Source organism: Panthera onca, chromosome B2 (assembly GCF_046562875.1).
Source record: "Panthera onca isolate mPanOnc1 chromosome B2, mPanOnc1 haplotype 2, whole genome shotgun sequence".
NCBI lineage: Eukaryota > Metazoa > Chordata > Mammalia > Carnivora > Felidae > Panthera > Panthera onca.
In genome coordinates this window covers 88,975,395-89,002,788 of record NC_138343.1, presented here as the reverse complement: position 1 = coordinate 89,002,788, position 27,394 = coordinate 88,975,395, and the positions used below count along the sequence as shown (strand labels likewise).

Here is a 27,394-nt window from a genome sequence, read left to right as displayed (position 1 = left end):
TCTATTGATTGGGTTTCAGGGAGTGCCTAAGCTTTTTTGCAAGTTCCTGCCGGAGTCCTGTACTCACCTCCTGAAGTGGAAGTGATTTACTCTGACAGGTCTATACATATTCTTCAGTAACTCTAAATTGCTTGCAGGCCACTAATGGGCATCAACGCTTGTTTTCAGGAAGTTTGGACTTCCAGAGGGAGGAGGGAGGAATGCATGGCCAGGGGGCTGGGGTATCCTTAAATAGCCAGGGGCTGGCGGGGCCAGGCCCTGCTCAAGGTGTTTGCGCCCTCATGGGAACTAGGCAGTTGGGGCCCAGACTGTGGCTTGTTTCTTTTGCATTTTCATTGTTGCTAACTCAGTGGGTCCAAATATATTGGCTATTCATGAAAACAACAACAACAAAAAATGACTTTTAGCAGAATAAAATCAAATGCTAATGGGTACAGAGTTTTTAGAAATCTTTGCGGCTTATTTAGCAACACAGATTGGTTGGTATAATTCTGACAGAAGTGATCTGGTCTCTACTTTACCCTGGGGGCGTTCTAGCTATTTCTTCCTCTGAGAAAAGTGTGTCTTTGACTTTATGTTTAAAATTTCAGGATTCCAATTCCTGAATGATTAGAATAAAAGAATGAAAAATTCACAAGATAGCACCATGTAGATAATACACTTTTAAAGTCTTTGCCAGTACACATCCTTTCCTGTTGCCAGATATGGAAGCCCCTCTGCATTTGTGTTCTGGTGGGGTGAGTTGCCTGGATAAAATTCACTGGGTAGACTGCCTAACCCGGGGAGGAATTATAGATAAATGATGACCTGATATATGGTAATACATCATTTTTATTTAAAATTTTCAGTTTGCATTAAAAAGACTCATCAGTAGGGTTGCCTGGGTGGCTCAGTGGGCTGAGCATTTGACTCTTGATTTTGGCTCAGGTCATGACTGATCCATCCTGAGATCAGTCCCTGAGATCAGTCCCTGCATCAGGTTCTGTGCTGACAGCGTGGGGTCTGCTTGGGATTCTCTCTCTCTCTCTCTCTCTCTCTCTCTCTCCCCCCCTCCCCTGCTCATACATATTCTCTCTCTCTCTCTCTCTCTCAAAAATAAATAAACTTAAAAAAAAAGACTAAACAACATTTAAAACAATGGAAAAAATTTTAGATACCATCATTCTGTTACGTAACTCAGTAACAATTTTCTATCTTCCTCTATCTTCCACATGCAAATTCTTAGGAAATCTATGTGATGTACACATATCTTTGTATTCTGTTCATTTTTTAAAGCAAATGCTAAAATTAAATATACTTTACTTTGGAGTAGTAGACTCAGAGGAGTGAAATTACTGGGTGAAAGGTTATGAACATCATTAGGTCTGTTCCTAGGCATTGCCATGGTGTTTTCCAAAAGACAAGCACAGATTTGCAAAGTAACCAATAAAAGATAGAGGTTTCTCTTCAGTTTCACTGAAAGCTTATGGGTAACAGGTCTGATGACTAAAAAAAAAAAAAAAAAAAAAAAAAGCTGACCACTTTATTCATTATAGACTGTTAGCTTAAGGTTACTTTGTGCTCTGATTCTTTAATCGCCTCCAAGAATCTTTTTTTCCTTTTTAATTTTCTTGTTTCTTACGTGAATTCGCTGTTCCAATCCTTTGTCCATTTTTCTATCGAACTTGAGGTTTCCTTTAAAATGTAACTGATCTATTTATATCTCACAGATCTATGCTCAGTGATGTTTGAGGCAAGTATTTTCTCAATCTCACTTGGAATCTTAAAGATTTATGCAGATGGACAGCCAGACCCAAGGTTATCCTGACCAAGGTTTCAGTCCTGACCCCACCGTAGGCATCCACAGCGCTTGTGTGGGCCTTTGTCCAACACCTTCCAGCCTCCACCCCGAACCCTGCAGCGACCTCTGCTCCTTCCACAGAGCTGCCTGCCTTCTCCCCTGGGCCAGCTCCAGACTCAGAGGGCACCTGGCGCTGTTGACTTCTGACCAGGGCCTCAGAGCCTGCCGGTGCACCCTGAGTAGCCACCTCACTTCCACACTTGATCGCTGACTGTCTCTCAACCTCAGGCTCCTTTCTCCTTCACCTTCTCCCCCCCACCCCTGCCATTTTGTTAGCCCCCCCTTCCCCTATTCACTTCACTGTCACTCAGCCCGAGATCCATGACGGACGCTGTTCTCATCCCCTCGCCCAGCTCTCCTCCTCCTTTCCCATCCTGCAGTGCCCCAGTCAGCCTGGTCAGCTTCAGCCTCATCATTCTGAGGAGTCCCGCCCCCTCCCATCCTTCCCTCTTTAGGAGTCTGAGTTCAAATTCTCTCTTTCCTCTCTTCACCCTGTATTTCTTTACAGGCTGCTCCTACTTACATAGAAGTCTCTCCCTTCTGTCCGATCCCTTGACTTCCCTTCACAAAGCTTATCTGAAAAGCAGCGATTGTCATACTCACCTCCCATTCACTCTTTGCACCACTGTATCCAGACTCCTAGCCCCCCGCCCTACCCTGCCCTCAGGTGCTCTTGGAAGGATAAATGGCAACCTGCCTGTTCACCAGATCTGCATAAAAGCCTTATTTCAGGCTTCATTTGGAAGTAGGAAATGTCTACCTGAAGGAGAGACTCTGAGGAGTGTCTCCTGCTGTAAGGCTAATGGAAATGAGGTTTCTTGGAAGTGTTGAAGAACAAAGGATTCAGGCTTTCTCTTTCTCTGGAGGCTTCATCCTCCATTTTCAAGTCACAGATTTCTGGGCATCCCCTGAGGAGGCATTAGTATCTTGCTGTTTTAGGCCGTGTCCTAATTGGCTATAACCTACCAACCCAATGCGGGCACTTACTTTGCATGAACTCATTAGTGCTCACAGTGATCCTTCCCATGAAGAAATTTAGGCACAAAGAAGTCCCCTGCCCAGGGACACCCAGTTAGTAAATGGCGGAGCTTAGATTTGAACCCAAGTGGTCTGGGAGAAGCCAGAAGTCTTTGCAGAACACTTTTTAGCCTTTATCTTACTTACTGGATCTGTCTGACCTTTCTTTCCTACTTTTCCTTTGCAAGTTCCTTAAATACTGATGGTGAAGGGAATGAAAAATTCTTTTCTATCTTTTAAGGTCTTCCAGCTGGACTAAAAATTAAATTTACTTGAGATAGATTAACAGGAGGAAAAAAAAAACAGTTTTATTACACACATGCAGAGGCCCCATAATGCGATTGAGACCTAAAGAAATGACCAAGGCAGGCAGATTGTATATTTTTTGGACAAAGAGACAATAGATCTATGAGGAATTGATAGAAAAAAGAAAACTTTGGGAGCTTCAGTTAGTAAGGAATTCTAAACAGTATTTGGGCTGCAGTAATAAATTAGTAAAGGTAACACAGGTTGTTTATACGGCCTTCTCGGCTCTAAATTTCTGGTTTCTGGTGGTAAGATTGTCTCTTGTCTCCTGGTACAGGGAGGACACCTTTCACATGGGAGATTTATTTCCTGCTTTCAGGGGGTGGAGGATGGTCTGAGTGTCCTTGCACAGGCTTCTCTTAAGTAACTTTTATGTAAAATAATATGCCAAAGTGGCACATTTTGGGGACAGCCTGCCATTGGCCCCTACAGTGGTTCCTCAGATTCCCTTCCCCACATTCTGGTCATCTCCTGAGTCCAGCTGTTATCTTCACGTAGGTGTCCCACAGCCACCTCAAGTTCAGCACATCCCCAAAGAACTCCTTACCCTCCCACCAAACCTGTGACTTCTCTGCGAATGGGATCAGCATACATTCAGTTATTCAGGTCAGATGCTAAAAAGTCATTGTAGATTTCTCCTTTTCTGTTATCTTCTACCTGGCTTTCAAATCCCTATATTGCCAGAGCCCTGCCTGCTTTCCAGTCTCACTTCCTTTTTTTTTTTTTTTTTAATTTTTTTTTAACATTTTATTTTTATTTTTGAGACAGGGAGAGACAGAGCATGAACAGGGGAGGGTCAGAGAGAGGGAGACACAGAATCTGAAACAGGCTCCAGGCTCTGAGCGGTCAGCACAGAGCCCGACGCGGGGCTCCAACTCACAGACTGCGAGATCATGACCTGAGCCAAAGTCGGCCGCTTAACTGACTGAGCCACCCAGGCGCCCCTCCAGTCTCACTTCTTAATCCTACTTGTCCATTATATGCCAGCTGCACTGGTCTTCTCTCTGCTTCGTAAACCCACCAAGCTTGTTTCCCATCTAGGGCATTTGTCTTAGCTGTTCCTTGTCCCTAAAATTCTCACCCTCAAGATCTTTGCATTGCTAGATCCTCCTGGACATTCATATCTCTGGGTAAATATCACCTCCACAGAGAGGCCTTCCCTGACTCACAGAACTGTTTAGTGTAGCTGTCAGCCACCGCTGTCATGTCACCTTACTTTTATTCTCTGCATGGCACTTATCACTTTTTGATTGGCTTGTTTATCGTCACTCCATGTGATGTAAACTCCACAAGACCAGTGACCTTGTCTGTTCTGTTAATCCCTGTATCCCAAGCCTCCAGAGCTGTCTTGCATATAACCAAAATAATATTGACAAGAGCTGATATTTGTGGAGCATTGCCAGTGTGCGTAAGCAAATAGTAATACAATATATAATACCCTCATATGGTAATCCCTACTTTCATAGTAACATACATAATGCATATTATACTCTGATTATATAATAATCTTTAACATTATACTTATCATATGTGATATGAAATATCTACTATAAATATATGACACGTACATATAGGTGTATGTATACGTGTGTGTGTGTGTGTATCCTCACAGTGATATAATAACAATACCTATTCTCATACGATTTTGGTGAGAATTAAATGAGACAGGAGCTATTCTCATTCATCCTCACCAAAGGTATATGAGGGTAGGTACATTGTTATTATTACCAGTAGTATTATGCCTGGTTTGTAAGTGAGGAAACTGAGGTACAGAGTGGTTTACTAACTGACCTAAGAGCACATAGCTAATAAGCGGTGGGGTGGGGTCAGGCTTGGACCCAGGAGTTGGTCTCTAGAGCTGAGGGCTCTATCAGTGCTTGCTCACTGAAGGAATGGATACACCTACCTCATCACCAGGGTGCTCACCAAATGCCTTCATCTCCTACCTCCTTTCTGCCCCATCGCTATAGGAGGGGCACCCAATGTCTCTTGCTTAGATTTTGCCACAGCTTCTTAGCTGATGTCCCAATCTCCAGGTCTGCTTTTTAATTCTGCTAGCGTGTTTAATCTAAGATGTAGGCTTTTAGTGTGTTTAAGATGTAGGCTCTTAGCGTGTTTAAGATGTAGGCTCTTAGCGTGTTTAATCTAGCTGTTTAATCTAAGATGTAAACCTGAACTGTAGGCTCTCAGTCTTTTAGACTAACATCCAAACTCCTTTTCTTTACAACTTGAATTCTGCTCACATCTCAATCCTCATTTCCTACTTCTCCCTCTCATGCACATTGCTTTCTACCACAGCAAATTACCCTTGGATTCCTGAAGCACACTGTGCTGTTGGACAGTTTCATGTCTTCACATAGGCGGTCTCCCTTGCCTTAATTCCACAGGTGTGTAAGTTTTATTTCTATTTGGAAACTTTCTTGATGTTCTCAACCTCCTCCAGCCCCATGGGGCTGCCTACATTGTATGTTGCTCTTCTCTCCTGTTTCATTTTGTAATGGCTTCCATCATGGAGTACTATATTGTACTTGTCTGACCTCTTTCTGTGCCTCCCATCCCCCCACCCCAACTTTCCCCAAACCTTGCCTGAGAACATTATTTATTATTTTGAAGGAATTGACTGACTGGCTTCCCTCTAACCCTCGTACCTAACAGAAGGTCTGGAAAATAGTAGGCACTCAGTAACTGTGTGCTGAATGAATACTAACTTCCAAAAGGAATTTGAGGCAATCCACATGTAAGGGAGGGGAATATAACATATGGAACCATAATACAATACATTCAGAAACTGAGTGAATACAATACATAATACAATTCATTCAGAAACTGAGTGAAAAAATCATGTTCTTGGAATGAGTGTATTCCTGGAATTGGGCACAGTTTAAGTTTTTTTGGCCACCAAGGTAAGAAGGGAAACTTGAGGGGTACCTGGGTGGCTCAGTTGGTTAAGCTTCTGACTCTTGGTTTTGGCTCAAGTTACAATCTCACAGTTTGTGAGTTCACAGTGCTGACAGTGTAGAGCCTGCTTGGGATTCTTTCTGTCTCCTTCTCTCTCTTCCTCTCCCCTGCTCTCTTTCTCTCAAAATAAATAAGATCTGAGATCCAGAGTCACATGCTCTATGGACTGAACCAGTCAGGTGGACCTTATAGACAGTGTTTTGTTTTGTTTTTTTAATTTTTTTTTTAATGTTTACTTATTTTTGGGAGACAGAGAGACAGAGTGGGGGAGGGGCAGAGAGAGAAGGAAACACAGAATCGAAGCAGGCTCCAGTCTCCAAGCTGTCAGCACAGAGCCCAACACGGGACTTGAACCCACAAAGCGTGGGGCCATGACCTGGGCCGAAGTTGGATGCTCAACCGACTGAGCCACCCAGGCACCCCTAGATAGTGTTTTTGAATGTAAACATTTATAAAAGTTTTCCTTAGTGAAAGCTCAAGGTCTAGCATTGAATTGCTGTTCCAAAGGCATATTTCTGGAGACCTACTTTAATGTAGTTCCTATATATTTTTTTTCTGATATAAGTTATTATAGACTTGGAGGTTAGAGAGCCTAAAGGTTTTGATAACTTACCCTATAGCCATAGCACAGGCACCTCATAGACCCACCGTTTAATATAAGATAGTTTTGGGGGCAGAAGTTGAGGGAAAGTTTTAACTAGCCCTGAGTCAGCTCTTTTATGTTTAATTCTTTTGGTGACTACCAGAGGTAGAGCTCTTCCATGTTATTGGTTTAAGACAGTTCTCCTTACATTAGAAACCAGGTGGTCCAGGCTTTGATGTTCTCTCATGAGAACTTAAGGTCCTGACTCATTGTGTTACCTGGTTAGAAGGCCATCTTGCCTCCATGGAACAGTGAGCTGTAGCTGTCTAGGACAGGGCCAAATAGTTCTTCATGAACTATTAGCTCAAGCACCTATACAAGCCTTTGGTTGTGCCCCAGAGTTCTAGATCCAAGAGTTCTATGCCATCACGTATGGGAGGGATAACTTTGGTCTAAAAGATTTGATATGTTTACTGAGTACCTACTAGGTGTGGGGCATGGGGCTGGGTACTGGGGGTACTGTGTTAACACTCAAGTAGTGCTCATCATCTAGTGTGATTTCTTTCTTCATTGATTTCACAATCTAGACAGAGTCACAAGGAACCATTCTGATGAGACTGTCAGAGCATCTGGGTACCAAATAAACCCCAAGTAGTTCAGTTCAGTAACCTGTTAGATGAGGGTGGTTTAGTATAGTCTATTTAAACATTGAGGTTTTCTGCCAAATGTTATAATGTTATAAGATTTAGTCTAGTTGATACAATTTTCCTCCTTGATCCATTATTACTGAACAAGATCAGGTGGTTTTGGTTTTTTTAATTAGGAAACTTTCCAGACACAGAAAAGTAGAATAGTAGTCCAATGAATAGCTTTATAATCATCATCTTGATTTAATGATTGTTAACATTTTGCTATATTTGCTTTCGCTATTTGTGTGTGTGTGTGTGTGTGTGTGTGCGCGCGCGCGCTAGTATTTTAGAGTAAACTACAGGTATCATGACATTAAACTTCCAAATGCTTTTGAATGCAGCCCTGATAGATTCCTCCTGTAGTAGGCAGCCTCCAAGATGGCCCCCAGTGATTCCTGCCTCCTGGTGTTCATCCTTTTGTATAATCCCCTCCCCTTGAGTGTAAGCTAGATTTATTGATTTGCTTCCAACAAATAGAATATGGCAGAAGCGATGGGATATCCTTTCCAAGGTGAGGTTATAAAAAGACTGTGGCTTCCATTTTGGGCATCTCCTCTCTCTTGCTCTTGCTGTCGCTTGCTTTGACGGAAGCCAGCACTGTTGTGAGCTGCTCTATGGAGACGTCCATGTGGCAGGGAAGGCATGTCTCTGGCCAAGAGCCAGCAAGTACCTGAGGCCTGTGAATGAGTTTGGAAACAGCCTCCCTGAGTCAAGTCTTGAGTTAACTGCAACCCTGGCCAACTTCTTCATTATAGCCTGTGAGAAACCCTGAGCCTGAGGCACCTGGCTAAGGCTGCCTGGATTCTGGACCCACAGAAACTGAGGCAATAAATGTTTATTGTTTTAAGCTGCTGAGTTTTGGGTGCTTTGTTATTCAGCAATAAGAAATACACCTGCATGGCTCCTGTCCTGTTAATCCTGGCAGGAGACTTAGTGACTGCTGAGTTGTGAAGAGTGATGCCAGGCTGTCAGCAGACCGAAGAGTGCTTATCCTGCTGTGGTGGGTGGCAGGCATCAGATCTCATTTGCCTCAAGTTTTTCAGTAAAAGGTTTTACATCTTTCAGAAGTAGAATCTTATCTTCCCGTCTCTCAAGATACTATTATGATTACCCATTCTGATTCTTAAAGGGTTATTTTTGTCTTGGCTCTGAAGAAATCTGTATCTTTTCCAAAGCAATAGAGCTTGGCACGTGGGAGGTTTCTGTCTCAGGATTCAGCGATCTTGGAGAAAGCAGTCTGCACTGGGGAGAGAGTAATGTGGCACGTTTTAAACCGTGTAATGGTCAGGATACATGGACAAAAGCATTCAGTACAGGAGTAATAGGGTCTCCTATAAAGTAGGATAAGAATTCCGTCCTGCACTTAAGAAGAAGCTTCACACAGAACTCTGATGTGATATTTAGCATGGTCATGGGCATAGCATTTGAGAACATATAGGATTTCCATGTTTAAAGATAAAATCGATAGCTTTGATTTTACCCCAAGGGACCTGTGCCCATTGAGTGAATCTGAGTAAGATCCATCACTCTGGGCAGGCCCTAAACAGTTCTGGTGGTGAAAGATCTTTACCAGTTTTTGGTGCTTGCTTCAATGTTTGAAAATGGTTGAGGATCCTGGGTTCTGACTAAGGTGAAACCTGAGATCTATAAAATGAATAAAAGTCCTTGAGGGCTGTGGAGACTGCTTGCATGGCCTTGATGGCCAAACACAAAACCTCCCATGGGAATCCACTACTAGTCAGTCTTCTTAAAAGGGTAAGTTCCTTATAAAAGGATGTGAACTTAAATTCAGTGTGACATTGAGTTCTGTCTGATGTGTTGTTTCACTAACCAAACCAGAATGTGGGGGCTACCAGATAGTCCTTATTGAATACAGAGATGGAACAGCTGGTTCCTTTGCCCGAATACAGGGCAGCCGAGACAGAAATGAAATTAAGGGGAAAGCCTCTCCTGGGATGTAGTTTGAGTTGAGTGATATGTCTTCTTTGCCCTCAGAAGGTGTACTTGGTGGGGGAGCCTGGGTGTCTCTGTTGGTTAAGTGTCTCACTCTTAGTTTTGGCTCAGGTCATGATCTTATGGTTTATGAGTTCAAGCCCTGCATTGGGCTCTGTGGTGACAGTGCGGAGCCTGCTTGGGATTCTCTCTCTATCTTTCTCTGCCCCTTCTCTGATTGTGCTCTCTCTCTCTCTTTCTCTCAAAATAAATAAACAAACTTAAAAAAGAAAAAAAAAAGAAGGTGTACTTGGGAAGGTGAGGTGAGATTGGGGAGACCCATGTGATTTTTAAACCCTTCAGATTTCAGTCCAATGTGTAGTCAGACTCAGAAGCAACAGTATTGTAGCAACTTTAAGAAGAGAGATGAATAGGGGTACGTGGGTGGCTTAGTTGGTTGAGTATCCAACTTTTGATTTCAGCTAAGGTCATAATCCCAGGGTCGTGGGATCGAGCCCCACCTTGGGCTCCGTGCTGAGCATGGAGCCTACTTAGCATTCTCTCTCTCTCTCTCTCTCTCTCTCTCTCTCTCTCTCTCTCTCTTTCTCTTTCTCTCTTTCTCTCCCTCCCTCCCTCCCTCCCTCTGCCTGTCTCTCCCTCTCGCTCTCTGTCTCCCCATCTCTAAAATTTAAAAAAAAAAAAAAAAAAAAAAAAGAAGAACTAGAGAGATGAATAAGGCCAATCATCAGTGAGTCAGTAACATTACGTCATCATTTGAGAGGTTAGTTGTAGTTCCTTGTGATTTCCAGGAGCTACTGTTTAATGATATTAAATTATAATAATACGTGAGTTTTAGCAGGCATTTGCCTCATTCTGAGGAGTACTTTCCTAATCTAGATTTCCCATGTGTGAAGTTTTTCCACTTGGTGCAAATCCTTTCTCCAAGTTTTCTAAAGTTACAGTTATATGCCCATGGAGGCTTTGGGTGTGTGACGTTCATAAGGTCAGACACATTATGAACACATTATGAGGACACATTATGAGGACTGAAGTATAGAAGAACAAATGCAACTCGTTCCTTATAGTGGGGATGGAATATACTTCCTGGTCTCATCCATAGAGAATCTGAAGAGCCGGGACATCATCAAAGAGGTGATGGGGAGGGAGAGGCGAGATGATTGGTTTTGGTCAGTGGGGACTCGGTCAAGATGATTCATACAAGCTAAGAAAAATTCTTTTTGGGTGTTCTTTCAGAGAATCTTACAGAAAATTGCAGGGCTAGCTAGTTGCTTTCTAGAATTAAATCTGAGGAGGCATTAAATTTAGGTGCTTCCTCTGGTGTTCTCCTTGATTAATAACTTCACATATAAGATAGCAACTCCTTTCTCCCCTGCAATGGAAAGCGTCTCATACACAGCGATTTTAGAGTTGCTGGGAATATGGACAAGAGCTCTTTAAAGGAAGTAGCCCAACAAAGAGGGTCTGGTCAGGAGTGTAAGAGAGAACAGAAAGTAGATTTTATTTTTCCTTGTAGCTTTGTTCTGTTGGCGATTCATATGTGGAAAAAGAGCTTAATGTGTCTTCTGGAAAGTTGGCTGGCAAGATTCTGTGACATGTGCTATCCTTGGGGAAAGTATTCAGTAATTTTTATTTCTCAATTTTCCTCAAATTCCTAATTAAAGGTGAGAGAAGGACAAATAGAAATATTGGTGGTGTCCACATTGACTTCACTGGAATTATCTGCTTATAAGTCATATCAGTGCTCAAGTAGAAGGAAATTCACAATTTCTCTTTATTTCTTAGACTAATAGAAAAATGCATGCTTGAAATTTTTTTGACTTTACCTTCTCTCTTGAACTTATATTTTCTAGCAAAGCCCTTTCTCTCTTTAACTTTTTAATGTTTATTTTTAAGAGAGAGAAAGACAGAGTGCAAGCAGGGGAGGGGCAGAGAGAGAGGGAGACACAGAATCTGAAACAGGCTCCAGGCTGTCAGCACAGAGCCTGACATGGGGCTCGAACTCGGGAATGGCAAGATCATGACCTGAGTCAAAGTCAGCCGCTTAACTGACTGAGCCACGCAGGTGCCCCGCAGAGCTCTTTGTCTTAAGCTAAATGGCAGAAGCAGAGTTGGTCATGACCAGTGGAAAACGGGAGCAAAATTAGTAAGGGAGGGAACAGGCATGAGTCAGAGGTTCATTTCTGTAGCTATTTCCAATGCCCTGAAGTAAACTTACTACCCACTATTCCATAGTGATATATGTGCAGGTGGTCAGCTTTTACTTGGAAATATGTTAGTGGAGATTTATTTTCCTAGGAATGGGTAGAGTAAATATGGCCATAATTTCTGTTGTGATTCCAAAGGAAAGAGCTGGGATGAATGATGGAAGTTGTAAGGAGTCATATTTTTGTCCAGTGTTTGGAACTGTCTAACCATAGAATAGTCTGTCCTGCCCGAGAAGTGATGGAGAAGTCCCCAGCAGGATTGGGTTGGGAAATAGGTGGTGGGAAAGTGGGAGAAGGGATTTCTACACTGGGATAGATGTTGGACTGGTTCTGTCCACAGGCAGGACTTGTTGTGACTACTGGGGTTAAAATAGCAGTTCTAGGGGCGCCTAGGTGGCTCAGTCAGTTAAGTGTCTGGCTTCACCTCAGGTTATGATCTTGCGGTCTGTGAATTCAAGCCCTGTGTCGGTCTCTGTGCTGACAGCTCAGAGCCTGGAGCCTGCTTCTCCGTCTCTCTCTGCCCCTCCTCCCACTCAGGCTCTGTTTCCCTCTGTCTCTCAAAAATGAATAAACATTAACAAAAATTTAAATTAAAAAAATAGCACTTCCAGGGGCCCTTGGGTGGCTCAGTCAGTTGGGTGTCCGACTCCAGCTCAGGTCATGATCTCACGGTTTGTGAGTTCGAGCCCCGCGTTGGGCCCTGTGCTGACAGCTCAGAGCCTGGAGCCTACTTCGGATTCTGTGTCTCCCTCTGTCTCTGCCCCTCCCCCACTCACACTCTGTCTCTCAAAAATGAATAAACATTAAAAAAAATAGCACTTCTAGTTTGCAAAGTACTTTCACATTATTTTATCTTTTAATCCTTACAATAGCTCTCCATTCTAAGAAAGGGCAGCGATCAAACATAATTACAGCTATTATCATCTAATTGACAGTTTCTATTGTGATAGGTACCTGTTGGACAGAAAAGTAAACCAGAGGGTTATATGTCCTCAAACAGCTTAAAAACTACGTGAGGAGACAGGACATGCACGTAAATAAGACTATGAGATGGCATGTGTGAATTACCTGATGAGAGAGCTAGATCAGTGGTTCTCAAAGTGTGGTCCCTGGACCAGCAACATCAGCATTACCTGAGATCTGTTAGAAATGCAGATTCTTGAGTCCCACTCCATACCTACTGAATCAGAAACTCCTGGTGTGGGGGTAAGGGCATCAATCAGTGTTTTTTAAAAGGCCTCCAGGTGATTATGATGTGTCCTTGAATTGAAGATCACTGATCTCGTCCAAACCAATACTTCTCAAACTCTAGCATAAGAATCACCTAGAACAGTGTCATTCAAAGTGTGGCCCAAGCTCTGCAGGCCCTCCAGGTGATTTTGACTGACCTGAAAGCTTATTGAAACACAGATTTTTCTAGTTTCACTCCCAGACATTCTAATTCAGTAGATGGGATGTGAGAATTTGTGATGCTCATGGTCTCAGATTATTCTTTGAGTAGCCTTGCTCTAAGCCATTATACCTCTGGGATTTAGCAAAAGAGTGGGAAATGAGAGGTACTCTGTGGGACCACGACAGTGAGGGTGGTCTTCACCGAGTAGAAGAGGGAGGACCTGATCTGAGTCTGATGGGAAGACTTAGGTCAGATAAGAAGTTGTTTGAGGCTGGGGGAATAGGATGAACACTTAGCATGTTTGACTGAAGTAGAGCATGCATACTAGCTAGACCTTGGTGTGCCCAGCCGGGGACTCAGGAAAGTTAGCAGCTGTCAGCTCTCACCTGTTCTCCCCAAGGTGGAGGCTGAGAGCCAGGCAGCAGCCTAGGACCCGGAGTTCTTTCTTAGTTGCGCCATTATGTGGTCCTACCTCTAAGTGAGACTTTTAAGACCCACTTAGAAAGTTCTCTGCTTTTCTCCTCTTCCCTTGATTCCCCTGCTCACCAAACCTTGCTTGCTTCAGCTCTACAGCTTGTTCTCTCAGTTTGGTCTGAATCTTCAGGCTTGGATTCTGACCATTCTTCTCAGACTCCATGTTGGTTTAGTTCTCCCTGGACAACTCTGTGGCTTGGTTCTCCATATTCACCCTTCCCCCTCATTTCTACCCATCATCTCAGTCCGTCCTAATGGGTGTGAGGGACCTGGCCAACATGCTCAGTCTTCTTCCATATACTCTCATCTTTGTTGTGTTCTGGTGTCTCCTGGTCAGCCCTGTGTTGCTGTCTATGACAGGAGAAGTGGAAGATACTGTGGAAAGAGCCAGAGGTCAGGCTTGGACGTCAGGATAAGCAGCCTTATATTAATGGGACCACAAGATTTTGACCAGTGATCTTGATAAAGTCCAATCACAGCTCAAGTCTGAGGTACAGAGAGCAAGTATCCTCTAGGGTCCCAGAACATTTTTGTTATTCTTAACTTAGCACCCCCACTCAACTTCTGGTCATCCTTGGGTGCCCCAATGGTTACTGCATCTGCCTCATGGCATTTGTCATGGAGAGGAGCTGCCCAAACCAGTCAAGAAAGGTAAGATCAGATTCTAGAAACACCCAGGACCAGCTAGCATTCCCTAGCCCTCAGTGGAGCCAATTCCTTTTGCCCCTGCTGTGGGCTTTTCTTCTCCATGGCTCCTCCCCTCTGGCTGTTTGGTCCCTGTACTTGCATTTCTTCACTGGTCTCTCAAGAAGACCACTGGAAGATCAGGGCATGGAGTTCTGTGAAATCACCCTGAGCACCTGAAGTCACCCTGCCGTCATTTGCTGGATATACTTCACACTCTTTTGTGACGGGGGCTCACCCTTATAGTCAGGAGCGCTCTGCAAGGGAGAGGTGTTCCAGGTGCTTGGAGACTGGCCTCTGGTGGAGTATCCCTTAGGGAGTCTGATATCCCTCACCTCCCAGGGTTTCTGATATGTTCAGCCTTCATTTGCCCTCACCAGTGGTTCTGGTCCACGCTCCCAGTCTGGAGGCTGGCAGGGAGTTGTGGGTGCTCAGATATCTCTTAGCTGCTTCTGTCCCTCCCTACAGAAGCTGGTGGGGGTAGTTTACTTATTGAAAATAAAACTCGAGTTGCCTCATCCCCCAAGCCTGTTCCTTTAGTACCCTTCAAAAATGCCCTTAGTGTTTTGTTTTTGCAATGTCTGGCTGCGAGATCTGGAACTGCTTGGTGAAAGCTGGGAGTGCTGAAGTCTTGAGACCTTAGCTTGGCCTCTTTGTCTCTAAGCAGAGTCACATCTAAATTCAATTTCCCTCTTAAAATTACTTCCTGCCAACGTCCAAAAGGCCACAACTAGAGCAATTTGAGCAATAAAATATATAATGAAAGTACTGGATTATAAGCCATAGAATAAGATAAGTATTGATGAATACATACTTACATAAATAAATAATTGAATACATTAGTAGATGGGGGATGTAGGGAATAGGAAAATACTAATCAATACAGGTTAGAAGGAGTGAGAGAAACAGAAAATCCTGATGAGGCAAACGTCATAGTAGTAATGCTGAAATCAGTGGGCCAAAGTTTGCAGAGAAACATGCTATTTATATAGTTTCAAAATAGCTCTCCCAAGATTCTTAATTGCAAAAGGAAAAATAGTAGCACTACAGTGAAGAAATCTCACAGGTACCATCTTTACGACATAATCAAGGTTAATCTTACCAATGATAAGACACACAGACATTATGGACCCTCTATCATGATGCCCAGAGAAGGCATATTAGTCGGGGGCTCTTCAGAGAAACAGACCAATAAGCTGTATGTAAATAAATAAATATATTTGGTATATGTGTATTTAGTATAAAGTTTTAGTATAAGGCATTGGCTCATGCAGTTATAGAGGCTGATGTCACAAGATAAGCTGGGTGAGTCGGCAAGCTAGAGACCCGGGATTGCTGTTGGAGTGGTTCCAATCCAAACGTCAGCAGGCTCAAGACCCAGGATAAGCCAATGTTTCAATTTGAGTCCAAAGTCAGGAAAAAAGCCCACATCCCCATTTGAAGGCAGTCAGGCAGAAGGAATTCTCTCTTACTCTGGGGAGAGTCAGAAGTTTTGTTTATTCTTCCACTGATTGGATGAGGCCCACCCATATTTGAGAAGGTAATTTGCTATACTCAGTCTCCACTTAAATATTAACCTCATCCAGGGGCGCCTGGGTGGCTCAGTCGGTTAAGCGGCCGACTTCGGCTCAGGTCATGATCTCGCGGTCCGTGAGTTAGAGCCCCGCGTCGTGCTCTGTGCTGACAGCTCAGAGCCTGGAGCCTGTTTCGGATTCTGTGTCTCCCTCTCTCTGACCCTCCCCCGTTCATGCTCTGTCTCTCTCTGTCTCAAAAATAAAAAAAAAAATAAAACGTTAAAAAAAATAAAAAAAAAATATTAACCTCATCCAAAACACCCCCACAAAAATGTCCAAAATAATGTTTGACCAAATAATTTAGCACTCCGTGGCCTAGTCACGTTGACACATAAAATTACCTATCACAGAAGGGTACATTATTACTTCCATGGAATTCTTGCCAAAAATGTATGACCTAATCTGGTTTTTAAAATTTGTTTATTTATTTTTAAGAGAGATGGTGAGAGAGAGAGAAAGAAAGGAAGAAAGAAAGGCAGAGAGAGAATCCCAAGCAGTCTCTGTGCTGACATGGGGCTTGCAGCCATCAACCGTGAGATCATGACCCGAACGGAAACTAAGTCAGATGCTTAACTGACTGAGCCACCCAGGCATCCCTGCATGACCCAATCTAATCATAAAAAACCTTAGACAAACTCAAATTGATGAACATGGTGCAAAATAACTGACTAGTATTGTTTAAAAATGTTGAGGTTACAAAAGACAAGGAGAGTGAGGAAGTTTCAGTTTGGAGGAGTTAAGGATACAGGACACCTAAATGTAGTGCGGGATCCTAGACTGGCTCCTGGAACACAAGGTGACGTTAGTTGGAAAACTAATAAAATTTGAATGGAGTCTATAGTGCGGTTAATAGTACTGTATTCGTGTTAATTTCTTAGTTTTGATAAATGTGCTGTGGTTATATAAGATGTTGATATAAGCAGAAGCTGATTAAGAGGTAAACAGGAACTCTATTTTTGTAACTTTTCCGTAAGTCTAAAATCATTTCAAAATAAAAAGGTGTTTAAGTATTTTTTTTAAAAGTTTATTTATTTATTTTTAGAGAAAGAGAGAGCAAGTGGGCGAGGGGCAGAGAGAAGGAGAGAGAGAATCCCAGGCAGGCTCCGTACTGTTAGTATGGAGCCCGACATGGGGCTTGAACTCACAAACCACGAGATCATGACCTGAGCCAAGGTTGGATGCTTAACCGATTGAGCCACCCAGGTGCCCCTCAAAATAAAAAGGTTTTAAAAAGCTTCCTGCCATTTGGTACTTGAGGACTTTTTAATAGCAGAGTATATTTTAATATTCTCTAAATTTATAACGTGTGTGTGTATACACTTGTAATGTTGTATCTGTCAGTCAGCATTTTCCACAAATGCTAAACTCCATCCATTTTTTTTGGAGGCACCTTTAAAAAACCCTAGACTTTTCTTTCCTTTTTTGTTTTTTCTATATTCTGTATTCCTAACTAAAGCCTTTTTTTTTTGTAAATGATCACAGCTCAACCCTCCTTCTGTTCCAGAAGGAACATCCCTGAGACTATGATCTGTGTATATGAGGCATGTTGCAGGGAGCAAAGAGTATGAGACCAGAGATCAGAGGATCTGAATGTCAGGGGCACCTGGGTGGCTCAGTCAGTTGGATGTCTGACTTCAGCTCGGGTCACGATCTCGCCGTCAGTGAGTTTGGGCCCTGTGTTGGGCTCTGTGCTGACAGCTTAGAGCCTGGAGCCTGCTTTGGATTCTGTGTCTCCCTCTCTCTCTGTTCCTCCCTCACTCATGCTCTCTCTCTCTCTGTCTCTCAAAAGTGAATAAACATTAAAAAAAAAAAAAAAAAGATCTGATGCCAGCCTTATTAGTCTGGTTCTATTACTAACTCTGTGAACTTTTAGTTTTAATGCTCTGACACTAAATGGGAAATTTGGGCTGAATACTATATGTACTACTTGTTGTATGGATTCAAATGATTTTATATATACATATATATATTCTTTTTAATTTTTAATGTTTATTTTTGAGAGAGAGAGACAGAGAACAAACAGGAGAGGGGCAGAGAGAGACAGAGACACAGAATCAGAAGCAGGCTCCAGGCTCTGAGCTGTCAGCACAGAGCCTGACGCAGGGTTTGAACACACAAACCATGAGATCATGACCTGAGCTGAAGTCAGATGCTTAACTGAGCCACCCAGGCGCCCTCAAATGATTATATTTTTTTAAATTAATTTTTTGTTTTTATCAAGGTCCTATGTGCTCTGTTTTTAGGTTTCCCAAGGGTTTTTTTTTTTTTTTTTTAAGTTTATTTATCTATTTTGAGAGAGAGAGAGAGAGAGCACAAACAGGTGAGGGGCGGAGAGAAGGAGAGAGACAATTCCAACCAGGCTCCAGGCTCCACACTGTCACCACAGAGCCTGATGCAGGGCTTGAACTCATGAACCATGAGATCATGACGAGCTGAGATCAAGACTTGGGGGGCGCCTGGGTGGCGCAGTCGGTTAAGCGTCCGACTTCAGCCAGGTCACGATCTTGCGGTCCGTGAGTTCGAGCCCCGCGTCAGGCTCTGGGCTGATGGCTCGGAGCCTGGAGCCTGTTTCCGATTCTGTGTCTCCCTCTCTCTCTGCCCCTCCCCCATTCATGCTCTGTCTCTCTCTGTCCCAAAAATAAATTAAAAACGTTGAAAAAAAAATTAAAAAAAAAAAAAAAAAAAAAAAAGACTTGGATGCCTAACTGACTGAGCCACCCAGGTGCCCCCCTAATTTTTTTTGTTTATCCATATGCATTTTTGCCTCTTGCCCCCAGAGTCTTTGGATTCTACAACAGCCATCACAGTTTACTGACTTCATTCTGGCATTTCCCTTAGACTCTTTCTCTCTCTTTTTTAATCAAACTAAGGGGATCCACAGTTTCTTTTCTTTCTTTTGATCAGGAAGCTACTGTAGCTGTCCTCTATCTTGTTTTTCTTCTTTCTGGAAGGAAGAAAAGTATTCTTATGTCAGGGCCTTGAATGGGCTGAGCCCTGGCACAATCCTGGAGGGACCATTGGCTGGCACACCTCTCTTGCCCCTGTACAATGGCATGAGAGCTCTGGGGCCAGGGTGCTTTGGCCAACCTGCGTCTCTCATGCCAGCACTAATGCCAAGGCATGGAGCCAGCAGGGAGCGCCATTTAAGAAATAACTGACACTCTTGAGAACAAATGATTTACCCAGGTTTGCTTTGTTATTTTTGCCCAGACAGTATTTTTTCCGTGTGTTCCCAGCATACAGGTAGTGGGCTTTTAGATCCCAGGGTAAGACCCAAATAAGGGAGATGTTGGTTGGCAGTGGGAAACCCCTGAGGGCTCTGGCCTGAACAGCTTGCTCGTAGTCACCAGAAAAGACAATTTGGGCATGTTCAGCAAATTGTAGGGCTTTCCTTGGTCTTTGTGTTGTTGTTTTTAACTTCCTTTTAAAATTGAGATGTAATTGACATGAAACATTGTGTCAGGTGTACAGAGTGTTGATTGGATTCATTTACATATCGGTAGCGCCTTGCATTAGCCTCCAGCTTTACTTGTGCCATGTTGGCCTGTTAAGTCACATTCCCACCTCCAGCCATTTCTCTTCCCAATTTGTTTACTGTCATTGGATGCTTAGTGTTGTCAGCTTGCTGCTCAAGAACAGTGAAGTGGGTGGATATTTTTAGAGTACAGCATCTAGAACCATGCTGGCATGTAGTAAACATTGTATTTGAGTTTGTTTCATAAAAATAAGAAGTTTTTCCTACTTTCAAAGAACTTACCATATAGTTGGAAAGATAAAAACCCACCAGCACAGAGCACAGTATGGAAAAAAAAATGCTACTCAAGAGGCAGGGTGAGAAGAGGCAAGACCCTATCTTCTTCTTTTTTTTAATGTTTTTTATTTTTTTATTTTTAGAGAGCAAGCATGTGAGTGGGGGAGAGGGGCAGAAGGAGAGAGAGAGAGAGAATCTTTAAAAAAAATTTTTTTTTACATTCATTTATTTTTGAGAGACAGAGCACTAGTGGGGGAGGGGCAGAGAGAGAGAGAGAGAGAGAGAGAGAGAATCCAAAGCAGGCTCCAGGCTCTGAGTTGTCAGCACAGAGCCTGACATGGGGCTCGAACTCACAAACCATGGGATTGTGACCTGAGCTGAAGTCGGACGCTCAACCGACTGAGCCACCCAGGCACCCCAGAAGCAGAATCTTAAGCAGGCTGCACACTCAGCACAGAACCCAATGTGGGGCTCCATCTCATGACTTCGGATCATGACTTGAACCAAAATCAAGAGTAGGATGCTAGGGGTGCCTGGGTGTCTCAGTTGATTAAACATCCAACTTGATTTGGCTCGGGTCATGATCTCACGGTTCATGAAATTGAGCCCTGCTTCAGGCTTTGCGCTGACAGCACAAGCCAGCTTGGGACTCTCTCTCTCCCTCTTTGTCTGCCCCTCTCCTGCTGGCACATGTGTGCTCTCTCTCAAAATAAACATTCAAAAAAAAAAAAAAAAAGACGCTTAACTGACTGAGCCACCCAAGCGCCTGAAGAACTATCTTCTGTGTGCTCTCCTCAGGTCACCTCATTTATTCGTCTAAACAACCAGCAATTCCTCCCATTTTGTGGTTCATAAATTGAAGTCAACAGGCGCAAAAGGCCTTAAAGTCCTATAAGGTCATGTGTGTAATAGCGAGATTTGAACACAGAGCTGTGTGAACTGAAAACTCCCATTACCACCAGAAAGAATAGAGAAAGCTTTGAAAGGAGGCTGGTGCTGGACCTTGAAGGATGGATAGAATTTACCAAATGGAGAGAAGTGGAGGGCACATACAGGTTGTAGGGGGCAGGGAAAGGGGTGGGCACAGCATGGGCAAAAGTGTAGCCTTGGGAAGCACGAAGCTTGCTTGGGAATGGCAGGTGTTCCCCAGGTGTGCTAGAATAAGGGAGGAGTGACAGACAAAGCTGGAACATGGGTTGGAGGCAGAGCATCCTGAGCCTGGAATTCTGAGTTCAGGCTTTATTTCATAATCCATTTTACAGCCTATTGAAGGTATTTGTGAAAGGGAGTGACATGGTGAAAAGTCTTGTCATGGTGACTTAAGTTCAGGTGGGATATGGAACGGGCTGGAGAAACAGAGGGGCTGCTGTCGTGGAAGCTAATGTGTGAGGTACATAGATACGGTGCATTATGCCGTTCAGCCTCACAATACCCCTAAGGGATGGGCACTGGTAATATCCCCATTTTCCAGGTGGGCAAACTGAGGCATTGAGAGGTTAAGTACTGATCAGCCTACCACACTGAATAATGATGTTGCCAGCATATAAACCACCTGTGCTGCCTCTCTATGCCACAGCACCTGAGGAGACGTCCGGGGGCCATTTTAACAGGTCATGTGTGATAGTCCAGGTGGCGAGGACTGAGCTAGTTCAGTAGTGATGGAAAAGGAGAGATGGGAGCAGCAGTGCGAAACACCATCGTATGTGAGCCTGATCCCAGGGTTGGACCTGTAACTTCATGGCTTCTGTTTATGTAGTGTTTCCTGGGGAGGCTGGTGCTCAGTGGCGAGAGCGTTGCCGAGACCGTGGGGCAGCATGGACAGCCTCGCCTCCAAACTTCCTAAGTAACTTATTTTAGGCTTCTTGTTTTTCCTGAGGAAATGTATTAATCTAAAAAAGCAAGTGCTGAGGTTGGTGTTCTTGGTTTGAGTTACTTTTGAGACCATGTAAGCAAACTTCCAGGTGTTCTCAAGCATCTCAGGCTTTCAGTACTAGCGTTTGAGACAAGGAGGTGGCTCCAGAGGGCTGGGGGTGATCAGATCTCCCTTTTGCCCATGAACCTCCTCCCTCATCTGCTTCTCTTGATATGTTCCCAGTTACTTCCCTGTTTTGCTATTGTATGGGTTGACATATCATAAAATTATTTAATTTGTTTTACTTTTGTTTCTAATTTTTTTAAGAGAAAGGGGGTGCATGCATTTTGACTCTGCAAAGCTTTTGACACGCAGTTAAATGAACCTATAATTCATGTGTGCTGAATGCCATGGTGACTGTGTAGGGCAGTGTGGGCCAGCCCAGTGACCTCTGTGCTCTGTCTGTTGCAGGTGATAAGAAGTACATCATGGGGCCCAAGCTTTCTACTCTCGATGCCACTGTCTTTGGACACTTGGCACAGGCAATGTGGACCTTACCTGGGACAAGACCTGAGCGGCTGATCAAAGGCAAGCCCTACAAACCTCTTCAGGTTTTGGGAGTCGCTGTGGGGTGAAGGCAGGGGTAACACAACAGAGAATTCTAGGCCATTGCCTGTAAGCTTGACTGTGCTTTATGGAGACATCAGGCTGTCGTGTCCAGGGCCAGGGTCAGTTTATTGTGCTTAGGATATGTAGGTGTTGAGGAGACGCTGGGCTTCTTACCTGCCATCAACAAGGTTGACACAAATTGTACCGTGTTTTACACCAGGGCTTTTCTTTCAGCTCCTTACATAGTGGACTTAACACTTGTTGAAACCGGGCTTGCATTCCACCTCATGCACTTGTCTTGGTCTTCCTCAATTTCCTTTGGACAGTGGTGGCTCACCACTTTCTGGTATATCCAATGCTGCAGTAACCATGGTGGGGTGGGGCTGATGGGGCTCACTGCCCATCTCGAGGCTCCTTTTGAGTCTGAACTGGTCTTACATATTTCGCATGTAGGTATAGGAACATATGTTTCTGTGTCATTTGACTTCAAAACATTCTTTTCTCCCCTTCCAGTGGGTGTCTGTAGATGATCCATTGAGAGCAGTAGAGCTAGTAAGTTCAAGCAATAAAAATGGAGGCAATGTTAACCAATGTTTTGTAAGCTTGGTTCTATGCAAAATATTGTTATTATTATTAGTAGTAGTAGTTAGTAGTAGCCGCAGCCCTAGTAGTAGTACATTTTAGCCAGAGAAACACAGCCTTGTGTCTCTGTTGTGTGATCTTGGCTGTAAGGCCTACCAGAGTTAACTTATAGTTGGAGGGGTGGAAGTGAGGATGAATGGGACCAGCCTAGAGGATGAATGTATGTGTGGAGGTGAAGGTAGGGGTGTTAAGCCAGGAGTAAAATTCACGTTAGCAAGGGAGCAGGGAAAGTGAGCTCAACGTGGTTTGATGTCAAGGGACCAGATCTTGATGTGTCCCTTGGGAGGGGACAGTGCCCTTGGGAGGGCGGTGTCCCTCCTTGGGAGGGCGGTGCAGACTGAAGTGGGGGGATGCACATGGCAGCTGGGCCATCTGGGAGAGTCTTCCCCTGTGTTGGTAGATGGGAGCTGTTTGGAGTCATCTCCGCTTAAGTGCCTCGGGCCCGGGGATGTGGGGATCAAAGTCTGATATTTGGGTTTGGGAAAGGGTGTGACAGAGTTGACCAAGGTATTTATACCCCAACTGAGTAGGTTGGGGGTATAGATGAGATCACCAGTGAATCGTATATAGAATGCTTTTAATGTTGGGTGGATGGATGGTTGGAACCAAGCAAGGCAGAATCATATAAGAAACTAAGGCAGGTAAACACTCATGTGTGGTGGTCATAGGTGAGTGGATAGGAAGGTTGGTGAAGGCTGAAGTTCTGTGTGTGTGTGTGTGTGTGTGTGTGTGTGTGTGTGTATTCATGTGAGGCCCAGAAGCCCAGACCAGGGCATGGACAGCAGGAGTCATTCTCCAGATCCTCATATTGGTGGTGGTGAGGCTTTAGATACATTACCAAACGTGGTTGAAATGGAGGAAGCATTGACTGAAGGTTTTCCAGAACTTCAGCTGAGTGAGGGTAGGAATAGTATGGACTGATACTTAATTTCCTAAATGATCAGCATGGAGATATTCCTTGTCTTGTGATGTGTTGGAACTTACGATACTTATAGTATTTAAAATAGTTTCCCTTTATTTTAATCAGATTTTCCAGGGTCATCTAAAATATATTGGTTCCCTTTAGTTAATTTAGAGGTTTGTTTTATATCTACTTTCTGTTCCTATTACTTCCTGCTCCCTCTCTCCATTTCCCTAGCACACCACTCTTACACACCTATGTACACACATCACCACCTCTGCTCACATACTTTTATACACACATATCCCATACACTTGTACACATAGACTTACATTTGTACCCAGGCGCGTGCGTGCGGCTGAGGTCATCTGGTATTTAGTCAGAGCATTTAGGTATTCACTGTCAGTAGAACTCTCAAATTCTATAGAATCCCTTCTTGTAGGAATGAAGCATCTTTATGTTAAATTATTTATGACTTGGCCCTTTTCTCTTTTACTTCCTGGAAGGACTTGAAACATTTAATGTTATTTTTAAAGAAATGGCCAGCCTTTTTGGAGGATTGGAAGATTAGAGGATTGATTTTGAGTCCCACCCAAGACCCACACATTTGGGGGAATCTGACACCATCGTCTGTGAGGGACTTTGGCACACGGTTTCATGTACTTTGATTCTTAAACAAGGTAGCAGCTTCCAATTCTCCCTGGGGACTGGTATAGCGTGAGTCATTGAAGCCCACAGAGGGTCTCTAGGGGCACCTGGGAGTCTGGTTAAGCATTCAACTTCAGCTCAGGTCATGATCTCATAGTTCGTGGGTTCGAGCCCTGCATCCGGCTCTGTGCTGCCAGCTCAGAGCCTAGAGCCTGCTTCAAATTCTGTGTCTCCCTCTCTCTCTGCCCCTACTCTGCTCATGCTCGGTGTCTGTCTCTCTCAAAAATGAATAAACATTAAAAAAAAGTCCACAGAGGGTCTTTAAATCTCATTTTGGTCATTGATTTCATGCCCTTCTAAATCTTCTGATTGGAGCTGCTAATAGACTAATATTTTGGTCTCAACTTCTTTCTCTGCCTTTGTTCTTTCTGTGGTGGAGACTTTCCCAAGAAGTAACAAGAGGAAGGAGAAGCAGAAACAACTAAGAACCTGTATGATTTAGAACTGGCTCAAATCCAGGAACGTGAATGGCTTAGATCAGGCAGTTTTCTGCCTAGCTTTGGAACAGCCAGGGCACTTTTGGCCTTGCTACATGTGTGAATGTGTGAGTGTACATATGCATAAATATTAGCTTTTGGTCCTAGATATTAATTACAGTAGGGAGCCACAGAGGCTGCTTCTGGAGCCATCTAAAGTAGGGAGAAACTTGCCTTAATTTAGGTGAGTAGGAGGACAGACTTTGAATATTCAACAGTTCTCAAAATATACATAAGTATGTGTTTGCATATATATAGATGTAGATATATGAAATATTATTTCCTTGCTGGAGAGAATCTAGAAAAAATAGAAAAGTTAAAAAAAAAAAAACTTGTGTCCCTGTCACCCACAGACAACTGTTAATATTGTGGTATGTATCCTCATCTTTCATCAAGTACATGTATGTATACATTTTTAAAAATCAGGATCACGGTATTGATACAGTTATAAACTTATAAATTTTAATTAACTGTGTCTTCATTTCTCTTGTCATTCAATATACCTTAAAACAATATGTTTAGTAGTTGCATAATATCCTGTATCCTATGGCTACACTGTAATTTATGTGATTAATCTTTTTCTGGTCTCATGGGTTATTTCACATACTTTTTTACCAATATTCCGAAGTGAATATTGTATAAATATATATTCTTGCTTATCTCTGGTTATTTCCTTAAGCTAAACTTGTAGTTGGGGAACTTCTGTCTTAAAAGGTATAAGCCCTTGGTCTGTATGGCTAAACTGTTTTCTAGAAAGACTGTAGCAGTTTATATTCTTATGAGTACCGTCTGAAAGTACCTCGAATTTTGTTCCCCAATTAAGATTGTATATAATTTATTTTGAAATTTTTGCCATTTTTCCAGTAAAGAATCTCAGTTTTACTCTCAGCAAATTCCTCATGTAGAGTCCCATTTGACATTTTGTTCAGAGTGTCCTTATTAGGGAATTGCATGTGGATCTGGGCACTCTTTGAAACAGACATGGAGCACTACAGAGTCTGGAAAAGTGCCAGAAGGGAAGGAGTTCTGCAACCTGTCTGCCCGCCTTGTAGCATGTAGCAGGCCCATAGCACGATGCTATTTTTCTGGATGTGTGAGAACCACAACCTTCTTGTGCTGAGAAACACTTTATTCATTAGCTCTTTTACCAGCAGTCATTTGTTACTGTTGGGTGACTTTTTGCTTCTTATTTGATTAATTGAAAGGTGGAAGAAATGCTGGATATCCTTGAGAAATATCTGAGTCTATCCCCACCCCCCCACACTTACTGTTCTCCGTCTGGACGTGTTCAGCAAGAGATCTGGTCTCAGGAAGGGGATGGCTCAGATGACTTTTGTGGGTATTTGTATTTTGAGATCTACAAATTTGTATCCTTTAGCTTCAAGGAGATGGGGGGAAGGTGGTGTCCTCATCACAGCATTCAAGTTTGTTTTGAACTTAAAAATTTTTTTTTATTAAATATTTTTAAATGTTTATCTTAGAGAGACAGAGCATGAGTGGAGGAGGGGCAGAAAGAGGGAGACACAGGATCCAAAGCAGCCTCCAAGCTCTGAGCTGTCAGCACAGAGCCTAATGAGGGGCTTGAACCCACCAACCTCGAGATCATGACCTGAGCTGAAGTCAGACACTTAACTGACCGAGCCACCCAGACACCTCTGTTTTTAGTACTTTTAAACCAAACAGTAGAATTGCATTATACACATTACTTTGTAACTTGCTTTTTTTAAAAAAAAAAAACAAAAACTTTTTTCATGTTTATTTATTTTTGAGAGAGAGAGGGAGAGAGAGAGAGAATGCAAGCACGGGAGGGGTAGAGAGAGAGGGACACACAGAATCTGAAGCAGGCTCCAGGCTTTGAGCTGTCAGCATAGAGCCCGATGCAGGGCTCAAACCCGTGAACTGCGAGATCATGACCTGAGCCAAAGTCAGGTGTTTAACCGACTGAGCCACCCAGGTGCCCTGCTTTTTTCACTTAATAGAATATCATGTCTTTTTAACATCTGCAAAATATTATATAGAATTGATACACCATAATTTATTCAATCAGTCCCTATTGATGGACATTCAGGCTGTTCCCATATTTCTTTTCTTTCTTTTTTACTGACATAATGCTGTCGAGGTTGGTATACATATATGTTTATATACTAGTGCTTTTATTTTAGTAGAATAGAGAACTAAAAGTGGAGTTTTGGGCCAACAGGTACATTTAAAATTTCAATAGATGACATCAGATTACTTTCCAAAAAAGGTTATAGCAATCTTATAATTCCACCAGACATGTGCTTACAATGCCTGACCCTCCACATTGGATGTTATCAAATCTTAATTTTTACCAGTTTGGTGGATGAATTGTTACCTGATTATTGAGTACACTTTCAAAAATGCAGTTTTTCCATTATTTCACAAAGTTTACATCCTCAGCGTAGGCATTTGTGTTGACAAAGGAATATCTCGCACACACACACAAAGCCATTTTCTACTGCCAACTTTTTTCTTTTCTTTTGGCTGGGACATGTTGAGTCCGCTGATGGAGAATCTAGGCACAGAAGGAATTGGCAAAGCCAGACAGAATTGGCAAAGTCAAACATAAAATTTCATTCTTCGTTCTACTCTTTTTTTAATCAGTGGCAGGAAATGAGGATGGGTATGTGAGCTCCTAGTTTTTGCTTATCAAAGCAAACTCTTTCTGGACTGCATGATAGAATGATCACTTCTTGACAACTCATTATCTTTGAGGGGCAGCACCTATCCCCTCATAATTCTTAGTACCCCAGAGAGAA

At 43.1% G+C, this 27,394-nt stretch overlaps 1 protein-coding gene and 1 long non-coding RNA gene across 4 annotated transcripts in view; both read left to right on the top strand.

The window, feature by feature from the left end:
- Positions 1–27,394, top strand: part of LOC132667419 (uncharacterized) — an 80,046-nt gene that overhangs the window by 41,235 nt on the left and 11,417 nt on the right. The gene's annotated exons all lie outside the window — the stretch shown is intronic.
- The window catches only part of FAXC (failed axon connections homolog, metaxin like GST domain containing), a 71,436-nt gene that overhangs the window by 40,660 nt on the left and 3,382 nt on the right, over positions 1–27,394 (top strand). For all 3 annotated transcript variants that reach the window (XM_060616239.3, XM_060616238.3, XM_060616241.3), the window contains one exon: positions 21,750–21,866. In XM_060616239.3, the coding sequence (XP_060472222.1) occupies positions 21,750–21,866 (117 nt within the window). The remainder of the gene's footprint in view (positions 1–21,749; positions 21,867–27,394) is intronic.